Source organism: Mustela lutreola, chromosome 7 (assembly GCF_030435805.1).
Source record: "Mustela lutreola isolate mMusLut2 chromosome 7, mMusLut2.pri, whole genome shotgun sequence".
NCBI classification, from domain to species: domain Eukaryota; kingdom Metazoa; phylum Chordata; class Mammalia; order Carnivora; family Mustelidae; genus Mustela; species Mustela lutreola.
In genome coordinates, this window is record NC_081296.1 from 70,513,431 (window position 1) to 70,531,280 (window position 17,850).

Consider the following 17,850-nt stretch of genomic DNA (forward strand, 5'->3'; position numbering starts at 1 on the left):
GCATGATATTTTCACTTCCTTATGTCTCTGAGATAATGCATGTTATGTCCCCTGTTTAATGGCATAGAGAAATAAAGGTTAATTTTAACAGAAAGGATAAATTAAACTCTTTTGCTTTTTTCAAGAGCAAATTTGTCCTCCATGGAAAGAAAACATTACATGACTCTAATTGGAAATTGCAGTTGGTTTAGTCACTCAAGTTATCCTGATCTGGACTCAGTTCCTTGTGTGTGTCCTGAGCCAGCAGATGCAGTGTGTTCCTGGTTAGGTGGGAGTGCCTTGGGTAATTTTAAAACAGTTTGAAAATTAGTTCCATTGTTTGTTTCAACTGAAGTGAGATATTAAGACTGTTAGCAGTCTTGCTGGATTCTTTAAGATGCCAGAGTTAATCTTTTTTTTTTTTTTTGGACTAAGAGCTATAAGAGATGCCAGAAAAGGCTCATGAAAACTTTAATACCTGGGAGTTCATTTTCTTGAATACTCTCTTCCATATTTTTTTAGTGGAAAATCCTAATTTCTACTGTTAATGGTACCTTTGATATTGAGTGGTTGCAGCTATGCGAAAAGCCATTTTCTGATGTCTATACTTAGATTTTCTTTCTTGTAAATAGAACTGTGATTTTTTTAATCTAAAGGATCAGAATTTGCCCTTGTCACTTTCCATTTTATCTTCCATATAAGCAAGCATCAGATCAGAAATGAAAATGATGTTTTCTATTTATGAAAGTATAATACATGCTCATTTTACCTAACTTTAACAAAAGTACACAAATGATTTTGCTTTGATGACTTCATTCATTCTGAAAATTTCTGTTCAGCACCTCCAGTGTTCCATGCAACAGTGGTGAGCAATACCAGCCTTTCCCTCTTAGAGATTTCAGTTTTAACTGGGGGGCAAGTCATAGTCATGGAATTATGATGTTACAAATTAATGCCCCTCTTTTAAACTAGTTCTATAAAACTTAAATATTTGGGAGTTTAAATTTGTTTTATGTAGTTGTATTTGAATAATTTAAAACAGGAAGAACTTTTTGAATAGTAGATTGAATTCATTAGAATGCTAAAGGGAATTATGTTGAAGACAAGGGAGACTCAGAAATTCGATGATGCCTGAATCTCATGTGTCCAAATGCAAATCTGATGACTGGCAAAAGTAGTTCCTTTGTAAAACTGCAAATACCTGCTACTGACTGACTGTCAGACTCCTGAATAACTGGAGGAGTTTTATTGTAATTTAATTGAAGTAATCATTAGTATCCACATAGATATAGTCATTTGTCTCCTGTCTTGGGTGAGTTTGCTGTTATTGGGGAAGAAACATTAGTAGTAACTTGCATTATGTGCTGCACTGGCTTCTCCAGTATCCTCATATGTAACATAAATGTTCATACAAATAAAAATGGAATCTTACAGGCCCAACCAGGAATGAAAATTCTTTTGTCTGGTCTTAACCTTTTCAAAGTAGGATGGTCTTTAAACCATACAGAGGTAGATCATGGTTTAGTTAAAAGTGTTCTTTATAAAAAGGGAGGAAGAGAACTATTTTTAATACGTTTTGTCTGGTTAGAAAACTGTCATCACCACTGGCACTGGTGTTTTTAAGGTTGAGTTTTGTTCTCAGAGCTATGGCAAGTTTTGTTGGTAGAAAATGCCCCTTTCTTGAAATTCCGTAATTAAAAATAAGAGGTATGAGTAAACCCTAGCTGCTGAAAATTGTTTAGTGGGATTAAGACACAAGGAAGCCAAATTTACCAAATTATTAACGTATACATTTCAAGGTGATCTGTATTATTAGTAATATTTGGAGACTAACATTTTGAGTGCTAAATGAGATGATATAATTTTGACAGTTTTATAAGTATTATTATACAGCCTTTCATAGCTTTTTAAAATGATAACAGCATTTTTCAGTTAAGTATCATTGGTAAAACATTAGTTTACATTTGTAATACTTAAATCTGAATTCATCATTTCATTCAATCCTTGTTTTTTCAAATAATCATCTACACACTCAACTAAATTAAAAGAAAGATGGGTGTTTGGGAAAAGTTGAAATGATGGAATGTTTTGGCCTCCACACCTTTTCTCAAAAACTATAAGGGAAACTAAAAACATTTTTTAAAATGCCAACACAGAAACATTCCTTCTTATATTTTCTATTCTGGCATGTACAGGGATAGGGAGGCTGTGTGGTCTTCTGGTTAGAGCAAAGGACTGGGAGCCAGGAGGATCCTGGGTTCCAATGCGGGGCTAACCACTGACTTACTGTGTGACCTTGGGCAAGTCACTTGACCTCCTTGTGCCTCAGTCAACCATCTGGAAAATTGGTTAAAAAGCAGGACCTCGCTGACAACCAGATGCTGCATCTGAACTGAGCTTTCCTGGGTAAATAAATTACAAAAACAATTTACAGAGTTTTTAATCCCTCTTTATAATTTAATATAACATTTTGGGATAAGCCGAAGTTCTTAAAGGCATGGTAATAATTGGTTGTAAGGTTTCAATAATTGCTAACATTTTTAAAAAGTAAAACTGTAGCCCAAAGCTTAGGCTCACATTTATATTTGAATTTCCTTTGTGAGAGAAAATAATAAGGCTTAAAGTATAAAGCCTATGGTATGTGTATGTATGTTTCAGTATATGTTGTAATTTTTAGAGATTTTTTTTCTTAGTTAATTTGTTTTTATTTTTATGTTTAGGCATCGGCTTTTCCGTGAACATTGTGTTTGTGTACAAGGAAACTATATAAAGGACTTAAATATCCTTGGAAGAGATCTTTCAAAGACTATAATAATTGACAACTCACCACAAGCCTTTGCATATCAGGTAGGAAGGGAGGGTTGCTAAACAAATTCAGAAAAAATATATATGTGTGAGAACAAATGCTGCCAAACAGAATATGATAGGAGAACAGAATTTTGACTGGTGAAATTTCTGTTTTTAGTATTATCTTTCAGAATTAGAAATGCCAAATTGTTATGTTCCATGTGAGAAATTTTCTTTTAAGATTTTATTTATTTGACAGAGAGAGATCACAAGTAGGCAGAGAGGCAAGCAGAAGAGAAGGGGAGGGAAGCAGGCTCCCCACTGAGCAGAAAGCTAGATGCGGGCTCCATCCCAGGACCCTGAGATCATGACCTGAGCCGAAGGCAGAGGCTTAACTTACACATAGCCACCCAGGTGCCCTGAAAATTTTCTTTCAATTAAGTACAACACAGATAAAAATCTGGGTAGTAGGCCTAAATAAGAAGGGACTATAAAATATATATCAGGGCCTCTGGCTGGCTCAGTGGATTAAGCCTCTGCCTTCAGCTGAGGTCATGATCTCGGGGTCCTGGGATCGAGCCTGCATCAGGAAATCTCTGCTCAGCAGGGAGCCTGCTTCCCCCTCCTTCTCTGCCTGCCTCTCTGCCTACTTGTGATCGCTCTCTGTCAAATAAAAAAATAAAATCCTAATATATATATATATATCAGTTAATAGTATTCTTAGCAGTTGTTAAGTAATTGTAAACATGTTTGAGAATTAAAAATACCTCAGTCATGTTCTGATATGTTTGCTTTGATATTCTGAAATAATTTCTTAGACTATTTTGTCAATATGTTTATATGCTGTGTCAGTGTTTCTTTGAAATATAACTTGGGGGAGTGCCTAGTTGGCTTAGTTGGTTAAGCATCTGCCTTCTGGTCAGGTCATGATCTCAGGGTCCTGGGATAAAGCCCTGCGTTGCGCTCCCTGCTCTTCCTGGAGCCTGCTTCTCCCGCTCCCTCAGCCTGCTGCTCCACCTGCTTGTGTTCTCTCTGTGTCAAACAAATAAAGTCTTAAAAAAAAAAAAAAAAGAAGACCTTTTAAAGAAATAAAACTTGAACTAGAACTGAGGCATCCTTGCAAAATGTTTTACATTATGAATATGTTCATGTGATAGTTTGAGATTTCCTTCACAATAAATCTGGACAGAATAGGGATGGTGGAAATTGGGTTGGGATGTTGATAGAACGAGTAAAAAAGTAAAAAGATGAAAAGCGAGAAAAGGGAAAAACTGCATATGGTATTGAAATATGTTCAAAATAGGTCACTGCTCACATTTTGAAACATGTTTTTTAAGAATTTCTTAATGGTTCCTGGATAAAATCATTTCAGTTGTCCTCCATCTTAAACACAGATTTCTGCATAAATGTTAAAGACAACCTAGAGATTATTTACTATGAAACAAATATGGTTTGCATTCTTGTTTCTAGACTCCTCTTCAGTGAAATACCATTGTATCTGTTTGCTACATTAATGCTGTTTCAGGTTATCCTGCTATTTGTTGGAATAAAATGAATGTGATATAATCCATGTGTAAAAATATAGGCTTTCTGGTAGCGTTCTTTTTACATTGGCTGTACTCCTTCATTCACAGTACCTTGCACTGACTAATAGTAGCTATTTCTTGAATCAGTGAAGTAATACTTTTAGTTATGTTAATGCAAAACTTGTTTCAATGGATCTTTCTTGTATAGTTTCATATATACTAGGAAGACATTACGTGGAAAAACCAGTTGGGCTTTGATGTATTCCCTAACATCTGGTCTCTTGCACTGTTGAGTTGTTGGAATATGACAGGCATAAACTTTGATGGCATTCCTTTTCAGAGGAACTTATTATATACATGCGTTTCTTAAGTATCTGTTATTTCTCTTTCAGGCTTTTACAAAGTAGGCAAAATGTAAAAAGAGGATTTAATTATTTATTTATCGTTATAGCTATCTAATGGAATCCCTATAGAAAGCTGGTTTATGGATAAAAATGACAATGAGCTCCTAAAATTGATTCCATTTCTGGAGAAGCTTGTAGAACTGGTAAGTATATCTTAAGTTTCTTTTGTTGCCTCAACTCTACTGAAACAAACCTTTTTAACACTTTATATTGACATTTTAAGTCAGCTTGGTATGAAATTAGGGCAAAGTTGAAAAGGATTACAAGCATTTTCTAACCTTTTAAATTATATTAAAATCATGCTCATCAATATTTAAAAATTTGTAGATTGGGTGTTTTTATTTCACTGGGCTTCTTGCAAGTCACAACTAGTAATATCAAATTGATTTCACTTTGCTTTTATAGTTCAGGTCTAGAATTCATGCTTATGCTACTGAAACTTTATTCTGGCTTTACTTTTTTCCTAATATATCAAATAGAGTTCAGTGGCTTAACACTTCTGTCCTTTGGTTTTGCCCTTTAGTGCATAATTGTTCTTTACAGAATTAAAACCTGAATGACAGGTTTGGTTTTTTTAGTCTAAATTTAATTCTTAAGTTAACTGCTTCTTCATAGTAGCTTTATATTGGCCAAACAAAATAATGTAAGTTGTAAAATAAACTGTGTATTTCCTCTGCAAAGGAAGAATGTTATGAGAATCATATTTTTGAAATTTACGTGGCTTTTAAAAATGTCTTTTTCTCCACACAGAATGAAGATGTTCGACCTCACATCAGAGACAGATTTCGCTTGCATGATTTGCTGCCCCCAGATTAAGTACAAAGACTTGTCATATCACTGAAGGGGGAGAGAATGCAGGACCCTTTTGGACTAAGACAAAAACATTGCCATTACTGTTGAAATTTTGCATTTTTGTACCCCGTCTTGCTTTTCTTATCTTTGGTGCCCAATAATAATCAAGGGTTACAGAAAGAGACTTTATCTCAGATTGAATACATACAGTAGGTAGGCTAAAACAGAAGAGTCTTTAGAACTAGTGCAACTCCAGTGAAATTTTTTTATGTACAGGACATCTGCAGTTTATAAAGAATTCTGTTTCTGCCACCAGCAGTTTGACCTGTAGTCACACAGGATTTTATGATAATAACAGAGATGAAAATGGACTTTTATTTTCTCTCTGTTTGGTGCTCTAAGTGGGTTTGTAGCCACTTTTCTGTTACTTTAAGATTCTCATTTCAACAGGAATGGCCAGTAAAAGTTGTTTTATTTTTCCTGTTAAGGTTTATAACCTTTTTACATTTTTGACCTGTATTAGATTAGATTTTCATTATGCATTCCTTTTAGTTAAGGCGCTTCATAGTTTTCTGGAAATAGTCAATTTTTAGTTTTTTATTATACATTTGAATGGCCGTTTTCCTGCTTTGTCTGCCTGCATATTGTATATTTGTTTAAAAATATTCTCTACTTTTAGTCCATGTAAGTTTCATTTAGAAAGACATGCATTTATATTTTGTTTCTGTAATATTCTACTGTAGGTGAAATCTTTTAAAAAAAAAATCAAAGGACTGGGTAGATAAGAATATATGAATGACTAATATTCAAAAGATTTAAACCATTGTGATGGCATGTGTTCCCAAATGGTAATATCTTGCAGTGGCACACAGATTTAATGGATAAAGGTATACCTCAGACTTCACTGTGCTCACCAATCTTTGAGGAGAATGAGTTTGGTCACCTGTTGGGCTTGATTTGGTTACTGCTGCCTTTGGTTTTCTCCAGGAATGAAGTATTCAGCACAGTGACTCAGTATTTTTAGTTATTTTGCATGGGCTGGTAGTACCTCTGTTATGCTCTTGGTTACAATCAATTTAAAACTCTGTGTAACAGTCTTGGTACCTTACAGTAGCTATGCATAATCCTGTGGCACAGTAAACTCCCAAGCCACCAATGCAGTTAATATGCTCTCATAGTGGTTTTCTATGCTATATGAAAATAGTCGTCAAGCCTTGGTTCTCTAATGCAGCTACCACAAGAGGTTGATATTTTTATAGTGGCGTGTAATCTCCTTTTCGGGAGGCTTTTTATGGAAGGTAGAATTTGTAAAAGTTAGTATGCTTTGCCTCTCGACTGCATTAACATGCCACAGGCTCAGACTGTTTTTGTGTAAAGGATGTCAAAGAACGGCACTTTTTCTAAAGAGAAGTTTGATATTTTGTATGCTTGTTAAGAAAGTACAGTATTGGAAATTAAAGGTGGACAACTGATAATTGAGGAGTATGTCACTTAATTTTTTATGTATATTACCTGTTTACTTGTACAACTTATTGTACAAATTACATGCAGCTTCATTTTCAAATGAATCCTTAAAATAAGGAAATCTTTTTAGGAAAACATTTAATTTTTGTATTTTTGATTTTAAAGGCATGAGTTATGTCAATTTTCAGTGTATTAATGAAGATTTTAACTTTTCATCAGGTTGAGTGTTTTCTTACTATATTATCTGTTGTGTATGTAGTTAGCATATTGTGTCACTGAACTGTTTAAAAAACCTAGCATGTAGAGCAAGCCTGTTTTGTGGAAAATCCTTATTCATTAAAAAAATAATCATGGCAGATATTCTGCAAAAAAAAAAAAAAAGCAAAGCATTTGCAATTCAGAATACTGGTTTTTTTTTTATTTGTTTGTTTGTTTTGGTTGTTTTTGTTTTAATTTAAAGAAAGGTATTTTGCTTGCAGGAAAAAATACTCCAGATTCATTTTAATGAGAATCTTTGAAATGTATTTATCTTTAGGGCATCTGGGCATCTTTATGCTGTTTGTCTTCTGTCTTTCTTGAAATAAAATGTACATACGTTACCTTTACATATGCTCTTGCTCAAAATTGTGAACCTAGTTACATTTCTCCTTGCTCCCCTTTAAATGCTCAAACAGTAAAACCCAAAACCTGTACAAGTTCTAAGCTTTCAGCATGCATTACAATTGCTGAAAGCTTTTCTGATTAAGTAAACACAGTCTCAAAGGGCTTTCCCATAACTGAAAGGGAAATGTAAGCACCTGTAATGTTATGCCTATGGGCACTTTAAAATAAACACCAACTTTTAATCATCTTTTATTAATGGTAAAGGTGTTTTTAGTCCCATGCTGGGAGAGTTCTTTAAGTCAACTGACAAAGGAATCTAGCGTAACAAGATTCTGTAAAGAAATAAAGAGAAATTATATGGCCTGAGAGAATTTCTTGAGACCAATTTATTTTTCTTCATTATTCGATTTCAGTCATTTTAAATTTGTTGTTAATAAAAAATTTAAAATAATTTATGAAGAGACAGTTATCCAGTTTCCTTTCACTTGAATGTTTTACCTTCTCATTACCCCTTTTCTTTAGCTTTTGGTAAATGTTATCTTAAACACTTCCATTTAGTTAAGTGGAGGTGTCTATTTTGTGAATTGAGATGTGCCCAACTGCTTCAGTTCATGCAGGAAACATTAACTCTTTAAAAACTGACCGTAGGAAATGCAGGAGAGACAGATACCTGATAAGACACAGCAAAAGTGACCTATATACACATTACATATCTGAAGTACATACTACAATTGTGATATTTCCAGTGATAAATGTCTGGCTCTTAAGACATTCTTTTAAATATTTGTATTATTGTTAGGATGTTTAAATCAGTTGTGTTTTTTAATTCTGTGTAATATATGTAGCCCTAATCAGATTTATATCACCATATTTCTCTGAGTCTTAAAAGAGTTGATAACGATTTGAAACCATAATTGTTTTATATTAGCTAGTATGTATATTTATTTACCCAATGGCTTTATCTTGTTTCCCAAAATTCGGGGGTGGGGGATTGTTGAAAGCATTGTAACTTCTATAAATGGCTATTTTCTTGTACCTGTCAGTGAAATGGATGTGTACATTGTTGTTTTTTTTTTTTACATTTCTCTGGTTTTTCTGGTTTGTTTGGTTGTTATTGTTGGTTTTTTCTGTTTTGTTTTTGTTTTAGTGTTAAACATAGAATGGTTTAAAAAAGTTATCTTTGGCCAATGACTTTTTCAGCCAGATAGTACTTTCATTCAGCCTTCTAAAGAAGTTCGTTTTAATTGTTTTGTCCAGTCAACTTGCCTGAAAAACATAGAGACTTCATCTCATCAATGAAGAAAGCATTTCATTATTCCTACAGATCTTTACAGCGAGCACAGAATTCTTCATAAGGACCAGATCTCTTCCACATCTTGTGTCAATCACATAAAGCTGAAATGTAAAGGACACTGAAGCCTTCATTTAATTGTACTAACATGATGGTGTTATATACCACATCCTTAGATAGTTAAGGTTTTCTGAACTGACTTCTCTTTGTCTTCCTAGGTATTTATTTGTTACTTCTTTTAATCTTGTGTATCTAAATTAACTTAGTTAATAGTTACCCACTGAATAACTATGCCAAGCAACTAGGAAAGAATGTTTATTTTATTTCCCCTTATAGGGGAAGAGTGGACTGGGAACAAAAATGTATGGGCCAAAAGGCCTTAGGTTGTCATTCATTCACTTTCTTATTCCTCTCATGAGCTATATTTGAGTATAGTATTTTTTCAGTGCTCATATGCTTGATTGTGTCATTACTTTTACTATCTTCTGAAAGTGAAAGCCTGCTAGGAACCTGTATAAAACACATTTTAAAATTTCAGATTAAGAACCACAAAACTCAGTATCTTGTATTTAAATGCCACTTAAATTATTATTGGAATCCAAGTCTCACTCACTAGGATACATTTTTATAAAATGTTTCTCTGTATCTTGAATTGAAATTACTTGCCCAGAGGCAAGAGTTCTGGGGATATAATATGTTTTGAGAAATTTTTAAAAAGGGGTAAGAGAGCAGCAAGTTTACAGTTAGTTACTTTTTGGTTTTGTTATTAGTATTTTAAAATATATCAGTGGTTCCCAAACCTCACCATTAGAATTACTCTGAAGAGCTTATGAAATACAGATTCCTGAGGCCTAGGCCCTACAGAATTGTCTCAGTGGATCTAGAGTGGGGCCTGAGAGTTCTGTTTTTTTGGGTTTTTTTTTTGTTTTGTTTTGTTTTTTTAAAGCTCTCCAAGTGATTCTAATAGCCAGCTTTGGGAAATCACTGTTTTAAGTAATGTGGCAGTGGTTTGAGAATAGGCAACTAAATAAAGGTTTACCGGATGTCTCTGTGGTAGTTTTTTGTTGGTTTGTTTTGTTTTGTTTTAAACTGGGATCAGATTTCACAACTTACTCAAGATACATGGAGGAATAATAAAGAAGATTCAGGCTACTGCTCATTATCATTCTTGTCTCATACTTTTTTTAAGAGTTTGAATTTCTAGCACTTGGAATAGTTGATCATATATATAGCTGGAGGACATCCCTGAATGAGACCATTATATATATTAACTGTAAGATATTTCACTATTTTTTTATTTTATAAATCTTTGTAGAAATAAGCAATGAAATACTATCATCTTTTGAAATGGGATTTTTCAAGGTAGTGTCCTTTTGGCATTAAGGTAGGGGGGAGTTAATATTCTCTCTGCCTTTTTCCATGTGAATCAATATAAAAGTCATGGATATTTAAAAAAAAATCTCAGTTTAATTTCTACATATTTACTATGCAGTATAGCCGTGAACAAGTAATGTAGACTTAGTTTTCTCATCTTCAAATGCCCTGATCACCCTACCTCACAGGGTTGTTGTGGGGATAAATAAAACTTTTATGGAAACACTTTTCTTTGATGATATTTTATCAGCCATTAGAAACAATAACAGCTTATATTGGTATAGTGCTTTTTTTGGTTAGTTACATGATTTTTTCACATTACTTTCCTCTCTGATATCTTCAGGACATACAGGTAAGGTACACAGAGTAGGTTACAGACACAAGGAGTCAATTTCTGGAACTACTGTTTGAGGAAGTAGAATAAAATCTGAATAAAGGGGCGAATTTTGAGAAGCAGATATGATAGCAAATAACCAGATCATGGTGAGCCCAAGATGAGGCAAAATAACATGAACCACATAGTTACAAAACAGTACTCTGGTTCCACCCCAATCTCTCTGGTGAGACTTTTTTCCATCTTTACTGAGTAAAATTGACATTGTATAAGTTTAAGGTGTACAGTGTGATGACTTGATACATTGTGAAATGTTTACCACAGTAAGGTTAGTGGACACATCCTTTACCTGATTACCATTTTTATTAGGGTGAGATGAGAACATTTAAAGTCTAGTCTGATAGCAACGTTCAAGTACACACTTACTGCACTGTTAGCTATAGTCAGTGTGCTGTTAACGAGATCCCCAAAACTAGATCCTCCTACAACTGGATGTCTATCCTTTGACCAGCATGTCTTCATTTTCCTCACCCCCTGGCTGTGATGGAATATTTAATAACTATTTTCCCTATGCTGTAATGGAGTTTAATGCACATACATGTTTGAGAATCACTGCAGTACCCCTACTGTCTTTAGAAAGAAATGACTGGACTTAAGGTGAATAGTTGACTTGGGAGTTTGGTTAGTAAAAGGATCATTCAGAGAGAGTCTGATTCCAAGTCCACAAATGCTGGTTAACTTACCAGACAAAGTTTTCTGAGCCTTGTTTTCTGTGCAAAAGGTGCACCAAGATCTACCTTTCAGAATTACAAAGATGAAACATGTCAACACGTTATAAACCGTGAGGCAATATACAAATAACTACAACAGTGAAAATGCTAAAGCAGCTAGTTCTCTTGAGGATATGCAGGAGATAATATGCAGTGTCTGGGGAGATGTCTGAAACTAGAAGGGGCAGGAAAGGGCAGTGGAAAATCACAGTATTGTAATACCACATGTCCTTGCTCTTTTGAGGAAAACATGGGCAGTAGGGTACACTCAAATGAAGACAGGAAGTAATAATGGAGAGGTCACCTGTGTTAACGTATTTGATGAAAATATGCTGAGTGTTACGGAAAAAGTGGGTGATGAAAAAATGGTACTGAATGGTTTGAGAGATCTGGTTCAGTAGTCGGGGTAGTGGGGTTGATACAAATGATTTGCCAAGTTAGAAGTTTCTTAATGGAATAACCAAATGAACTAGATAGAGCTTTTAGTAGCTACCACATAATGACCTTTAATGTTATGTTTGATAGATGGCAATATTTGTTGAAAGTAACTATAAGCAGCCTTCCTAATGACAGTAAAAGTCATTTTAAAACATCATCTTATGTGTTAGCCACTATTCCAGGCTCTATGAATGGTGGAAAGAAGCAAACCTGACACTGCCCTTAAGCTTACAGTCTAGTATGGAGAACTGACAATAATGTTTGGACAAGGGTCACAGAGGAGAAGAGTGGCTTTAAGAATGCCAGTTACACAATCTCGTCTGGAGTTAGGCTTGGGTTGGCTGAAAAAGCATTAAGTTGAGATCTGTAGAATATTTATTAGAAAGAATGTAAAGCCAGGCTTGGCTGGGGGGCGGGGAGGAGGCGGCGTAAGGATATAAAATCAAACAAGGGAGTATATGATCAGATTTGTCTTCAAAAGATCACTTTGGCTGACATAGGGAATAGGGTGGGTGGGTGGGACAACAGTTAAGAGTTATGTAGAAATTGACCTAATTCACACAATGTAATCTCTTCCTCTAAGACAACAAATGGTTAATCCACTGGGTGCTACCCTTTAGTGGACAGTGTGAGGGCAGGAGATTGGTAAAGTCCTAGGAAGAGTATGGGTTGTCCAGTTTACGGACAGGAATAGGAAGGTCCTCTCAGATTTTACGGTACCATATAAAACTAAGTGAAGAAAAATATATAGGAGTTGAACAGAGACAGATGCTGTCACTTCATGTCTTAGAAAATCCTTGGGTAGGCTTTTAGGGAGGACTGAGGGCTAAGAGGAAAAACTCAATTCCTTTTTTTTGTTGTTTTTTTTTTAAGATTTTATTTATTTATTTGAAAGAAATCACAAGTAGTCGGAGAGGCAGGCAGAGAGAGAGAGGGAAGCAGGCTCCCTGCTGAGCAGAGAGCCCGATGCGGGACTCGATCCCAGGACCCTGAGATCATGACCTGAGCCGAAGGCAGCGGCCTAACCCACCGAGCCACCCAGGCGCCCCCGTTTTTGTTTTTTTTTTAATGTAGGCTCCATACCCCCCCCCTTTTTTTTGTAAATGTAGAGCCCAGTATGAGGCTTGAACACACCACACTGAGATCAAGACTTCAGCTGAGATCAAGAGTCGGACACTTAACCAAGTGGGCCACCCAGGTGCCCCCAATTAGTTTTCTGTTTTGTATTTTTAAGATTTTATTTATTTATTTAACAGAGACAGCAAGAGAGGGAACACAAGCAGGGGGAGTGGGAGAGGGAGAAGCAGACTTCCTGCTGAGATTGAGCATGGAGACTAATTTGGGGCTCGATCCCAGGACCCTGGGATCATGACCCGAGTTGAAGTTAGATGCTTAACAACTGAGCTGAACAGGTGCCCCTAGTTGTTTCTATATCAAACATAAATCCAGTATTTTTACATATATAATGATTCAGTGAGGTTGGTACTTTATCAATATCTTAACTTGTCCTATATGCAATTAAAACCTCTTCAGCCTTAATTCATTGATCTCTGAGATTTTGAGTTTGGTACTTAAGGGAGCTCACTTAAAAAGAAGCCATTGGGGGGCGTCTGGGTGGCTCAGTTGGTTAAAGCCTCTGCCTTCAGCTCAGGTCATGATCCTAGGTCCTGGAATGGAGCCCTGCATTGGGCTCTCTGCTCGGCGGGGAGCCTGCTTCCTCCTCTCTCTCTGCCTACTTGTGATCTCTGTCAAATAAATTAAAAAAAAAAAAAAATCTTAGGGCAGCTGGGTGGCTCAGTGGGTTAAGCCGCTGCCTTTGGCTCAGGTCATGATCTCAGGGTCCTGGGATCGAGTCCCGCATCGGGCTCTCTGCTCAGCAGGGAGCCTGCTTCCTCCTCTCTCTCTCTGCCTGCCTCTCTGCCTATTTGTGATCTCTCTCTGTCAAATAAATAAAATCTTTGAAAAAAAATCTTAAAAAAAAAGCCACCACTGGCATCTCTGCTGCATTTCTTTTTCTTTTTTTTAAAGATTTTATTTATTTATTTGACAGAAAGAGATCATAAGTAGGCAAAGAGGCAGGTAGAGAGAAAGGAGGAAGCAGGCTCCCTGCTGAGCAGAGAGCCCAATGCGGGGCTCGATCCCAGGACCCTGAGATCATGACCTGAGCCGAAGGCAGAGGCTTTAACCCACTGAGCCACCCAGGCGCCCCTCTGCTGCATTTCTGTTGTCATTTACCACCTTATGGTTTTAATGATGAAGTTCTTACAGGCAGAGGTTTTAATATAAATTTGTTAAACCACTGATCGATTACTCTGATCATCTGTAAAATAATACTGTTATGTATGATTATAGGGTTCCCCTAGAGACTAACATGTGAATCACAGACTCATTTTAAGGACTGAATGAATTTTGTTGCACATAATTCTAGACAATTATTTCCCTGCTTCCTCATTTCAAAAAGCAGCATGCACAACACTGTGAATAAATTCTCCATTTTTGCTTAACAAATTTATCAGGGCTGCATATATATAGCCCATGTATTTCTCCATAGCATCTCCAACTCCCCAAACCCATGTTTAATTGCATGTAGATTAATATCTTCAAGTTAATATCCCCAGAACCTAGAACAGTCCTTGGTATAGGCTAGGCACTCCATAATTATTTGTTGAATAAATCAATGAATGAGCTCACACTTCAAAGTTTGGACTTTGTTAAAATTTTTTGCTAAGGCCAAGAATGAAAGATGCTGGGGTACCTCATGACATTTAAAGAGGAGCTGGACACCTGGACCTCAAGTGTAGGCAGAAGGAAGTAAGGTGGCCTGGAAAATCATCACTTCATCAGGAGTTTTGGTCTTCCCTTCAGGGTGCTGTCATCAGTCACCAAATTCTAAAGTCCTGGGAAAGAGAATCCTTCTGTTATCACTGCATACGATTCACCTCAAAAGTTAAGAGGCTTAATTAAGATAACTTCTCCCTCACTCATCTGTAGGGTGATGGGGCTCAGTTGAGCAACTCTTGCTTTTTGGTCTTCTGCAGTTGCATTCAAGTGTTTGGGATGGAATCATATGAGAGCTCAACCAGGCTGGATACACAAGATGGCTTTTTCACTCCCATGTCTGGTTCTTTCCATAAACAGCCTCTCCATCTAGTTAGTTTGAAACAACATGGTAGTCTTAGAGTAGTAAAACTTCCTACATGGCTGCTGGCTTCCTCCAGAGTGAGCATTCCAAAAGGTGCAGGTGGAAGCTATGAGGCTTGTTATGGCCTAGCATCCCATGTCACATCTGCCCTATTCTACTGGTTAAAAATGAATCACAGGGCTAGCCCAGACTCAAGGGGAAGAGATTGCATAAGGGCATGAGTACTATTCATTGGAAGGCCACCTTTGGAGACTACCTAAAAAGAACTGATAGTTCCACTGAGTTACTTACATCCCACCTAGAGGCAATTCCAGATTTTACAGAGTTTGAAGCATATATAGTTTGGAAGGCTTTCTTTGAAGAGTGGAAGCGGTCCATGTAACTAGGGGCTCTGAAGCTAAAGCTTCATTAGCTTCACAGTCAATTTGCTTTTGACCTTCCCAAACCAGCTATGCCCTTCTTAAATCAGCTATGGTAAGAAAGCAAACACAGCTTTTGAGAGCCTACCTACTCTTGTGTACTAGGACAATTTCCAGAAAATAAGGAATCATTGTGCACTTTCTCCAGTCTTCACCATTAGTGTTCAATGTTCAATTCAATATAATCTGATATTTGAATGACTAAAACCCAGGTCTCCTGATGTCAAAAAGTGAAATTTCAAATATACCACATTCCACAATTTTTTTAAAAAAATATTTTATTTATTTATTTGAAAGACAGAGATCACAAGTAGGCAGAGAGGCAGGCAGAGAGAGGAAGCAGGCTCCCCGCCAAGCATAGAGCCTGATGCAGGGCTTGATCCCAGGACCCTGGAATCATCACCTGAGCTGAAGGCAGAGGCTTTAACCCACTGAGCCACCCAGGCACCCCAACACATTCCACAATGTTTTAAAATTAAATTTTTTACAAACAAAACAACAGAACTGGAAGGATACTTTTTTTTTTTTTTTTTTTTTTAAACTTAGTATGCTTTCTATACCCATTTTCTCTGGCTGCTCCTTAAATGTTGATGTCTTTCAAAGATTGTTCTCATTCTGTCCTATTATCAGATAGCCTCTAGTCACATGATTTCATCAACCACCGTAATCAGATGACTCTTGGTCCTCTATCCATAGCCCCGGCCTCTGTGGTTCCAAATATATACTAGACATGTCTATTTGGACATCCCACAAGAATGTCAAGATCAGAAGATCATAAGTTAATTTATCCTTAGTCCTTATTATGATGAGGCACCATTAGTCATTTTCAAAAACGTTTATTGACCATTTACTATATGCCAGGTAATAGGAATACAGTAGTAAAGAACACAAAGTCCCTTACTCCAAAGAGACATTAAATATGTAAACAGGGTCATTAGAGATTGTGAGAGACATTAAATATGTAAACAGGGTCATTAGAGATTGTGATAAATGTTATGACAAAAACAGAGTGATGAGATAGAGTAACTGGTGGAGGCCTCTTGCAGGAGGGAAGTCGGGGAAAGAGCTTTCTGCAAAGGTAACATATGAACTTTGATTTGAAAGAAAAACACCATGCAAAGATGTGTGGAAAGAACATCGTAGGCAGGAAGAATACCAAGTACAAAGTCCAAAAATAGGAAAGGGCTTAGTAGTCTTAGACAGCTAGTAGCAATGAAGTTAATGAGAGAAAATGACATAGGGGACTGATGGGAGGTAGGGGTCAAAACATACAGGACCTTGTATGCTATAGTAAGGAGCTGGAATTTAAAAATAACAGGCCACTGAATAGTTCCCAACAGTCTCAAGAAATAGGTGTTACGATCTGATTTAAATGTTTAAATAAGCAAACTGCCTGGTGTGTAGTGAATGGACTGTGGAGGGGCAAGCCAGGGAGAAGGAAAACCAATTGTGAAGGTCATCATAGAAAAGTCTAGAGAAAGCTTTGATGAAGGTGGTAGCAAGAGATATGGGGGTAAATGGATTCAAGATTAATAGCGAAAATAAATCACATAACTTGGTGACTGAATTTAGGGGGTAAGAGGAAGCAAGGATAGCTCTCATGTTTTTTATTTCAGCACCCATAGATTGGTGTCATCACCACTCATTCAATCTCCAAAAGCACCATCCTCTACTTCTGCCATCCCCTTCCCCTCCACATCCAATCAGTCACTGTACTAGTTGGGGTTATCCAGAGAAACAAAACCAATAGCGTGAGATGCGGGAGTGCACGCACACGCGTGTGTGCGTGTGTGAATGTGTAGAGAGGGAGGGAGGGAGGGAGAGTGACTGATTTAAGGAACAGATTCACAGATTATAGAAACTAGCAATTCTGAAATCTGCAGAGCTGGCCATTAGGATGGAGACCCACACAAGAGCTGCTGCTGCAGAGTCCAAAGGCAGACTGGAGGCCGAATTTCTTTTTCCTCGGTGTGGTATTTTTAAGTCCTTTACCTGATTGGATAAGACCCATCCAAATTTTGGAGGATAATATGCTTTACCTCAGAGCTTACTGATTTAAATGTTAATCTTTTACAACAAGGATATTAACAACAACTAGTGTTTGACCAAAAACTGGTTATCATGGCCTAGCCAAGCTAATGCATAAAATTAACCATCACAGTCAACGAATTGTTTTGACCCTTAAATATTTCTCAATTAGTCCTTTCCTCTGTTACCATTGCTTTACTTTACTTTAGGCTTGTGTTCTCCTTTAATTAATTCATAAAACATTTGCTTTATGGTATTAGATACAGTGCCAAATGCTGGAGATACAAATGTGAATAAAAGATAGACTGTGTCCTAGGGATCTTGCATCCCACCCTTTCATCTATCTTTATAATGGATGACTGTATCATTGCCTCTCACACTTTAATGGGCAGATTCTGATTCAGTAGGTTTGGGATGGGGCCTGAGATTCTGCATTTCCAACAAGCTCCCCAAGTACTGCTGTAGATCAAGAAAAACTATGAGTAACTAAGCTGTAGAA

At 36.6% G+C, this 17,850-nt stretch overlaps 1 protein-coding gene across 7 annotated transcripts in view; it reads left to right on the forward strand.

Annotated features, from left to right (window-relative positions):
• CTDSPL2 (CTD small phosphatase like 2) overlaps positions 1-7,557 on the forward strand; it is a 79,364-nt gene extending 71,807 nt beyond the window's left edge. For all 7 annotated transcript variants that reach the window (XM_059181401.1, XM_059181398.1, XM_059181399.1 and 4 more), the window contains 3 exons: positions 2,700-2,826; positions 4,744-4,839; positions 5,447-7,557. In XM_059181401.1, coding sequence (XP_059037384.1) covers positions 2,700-2,826; positions 4,744-4,839; positions 5,447-5,512 — 289 coding nt within the window. In that variant the 3' untranslated portion in view covers positions 5,513-7,557. The remainder of the gene's footprint in view (positions 1-2,699; positions 2,827-4,743; positions 4,840-5,446) is intronic.
• The last annotated feature ends 10,293 nt before the right edge of the window (positions 7,558-17,850 follow it).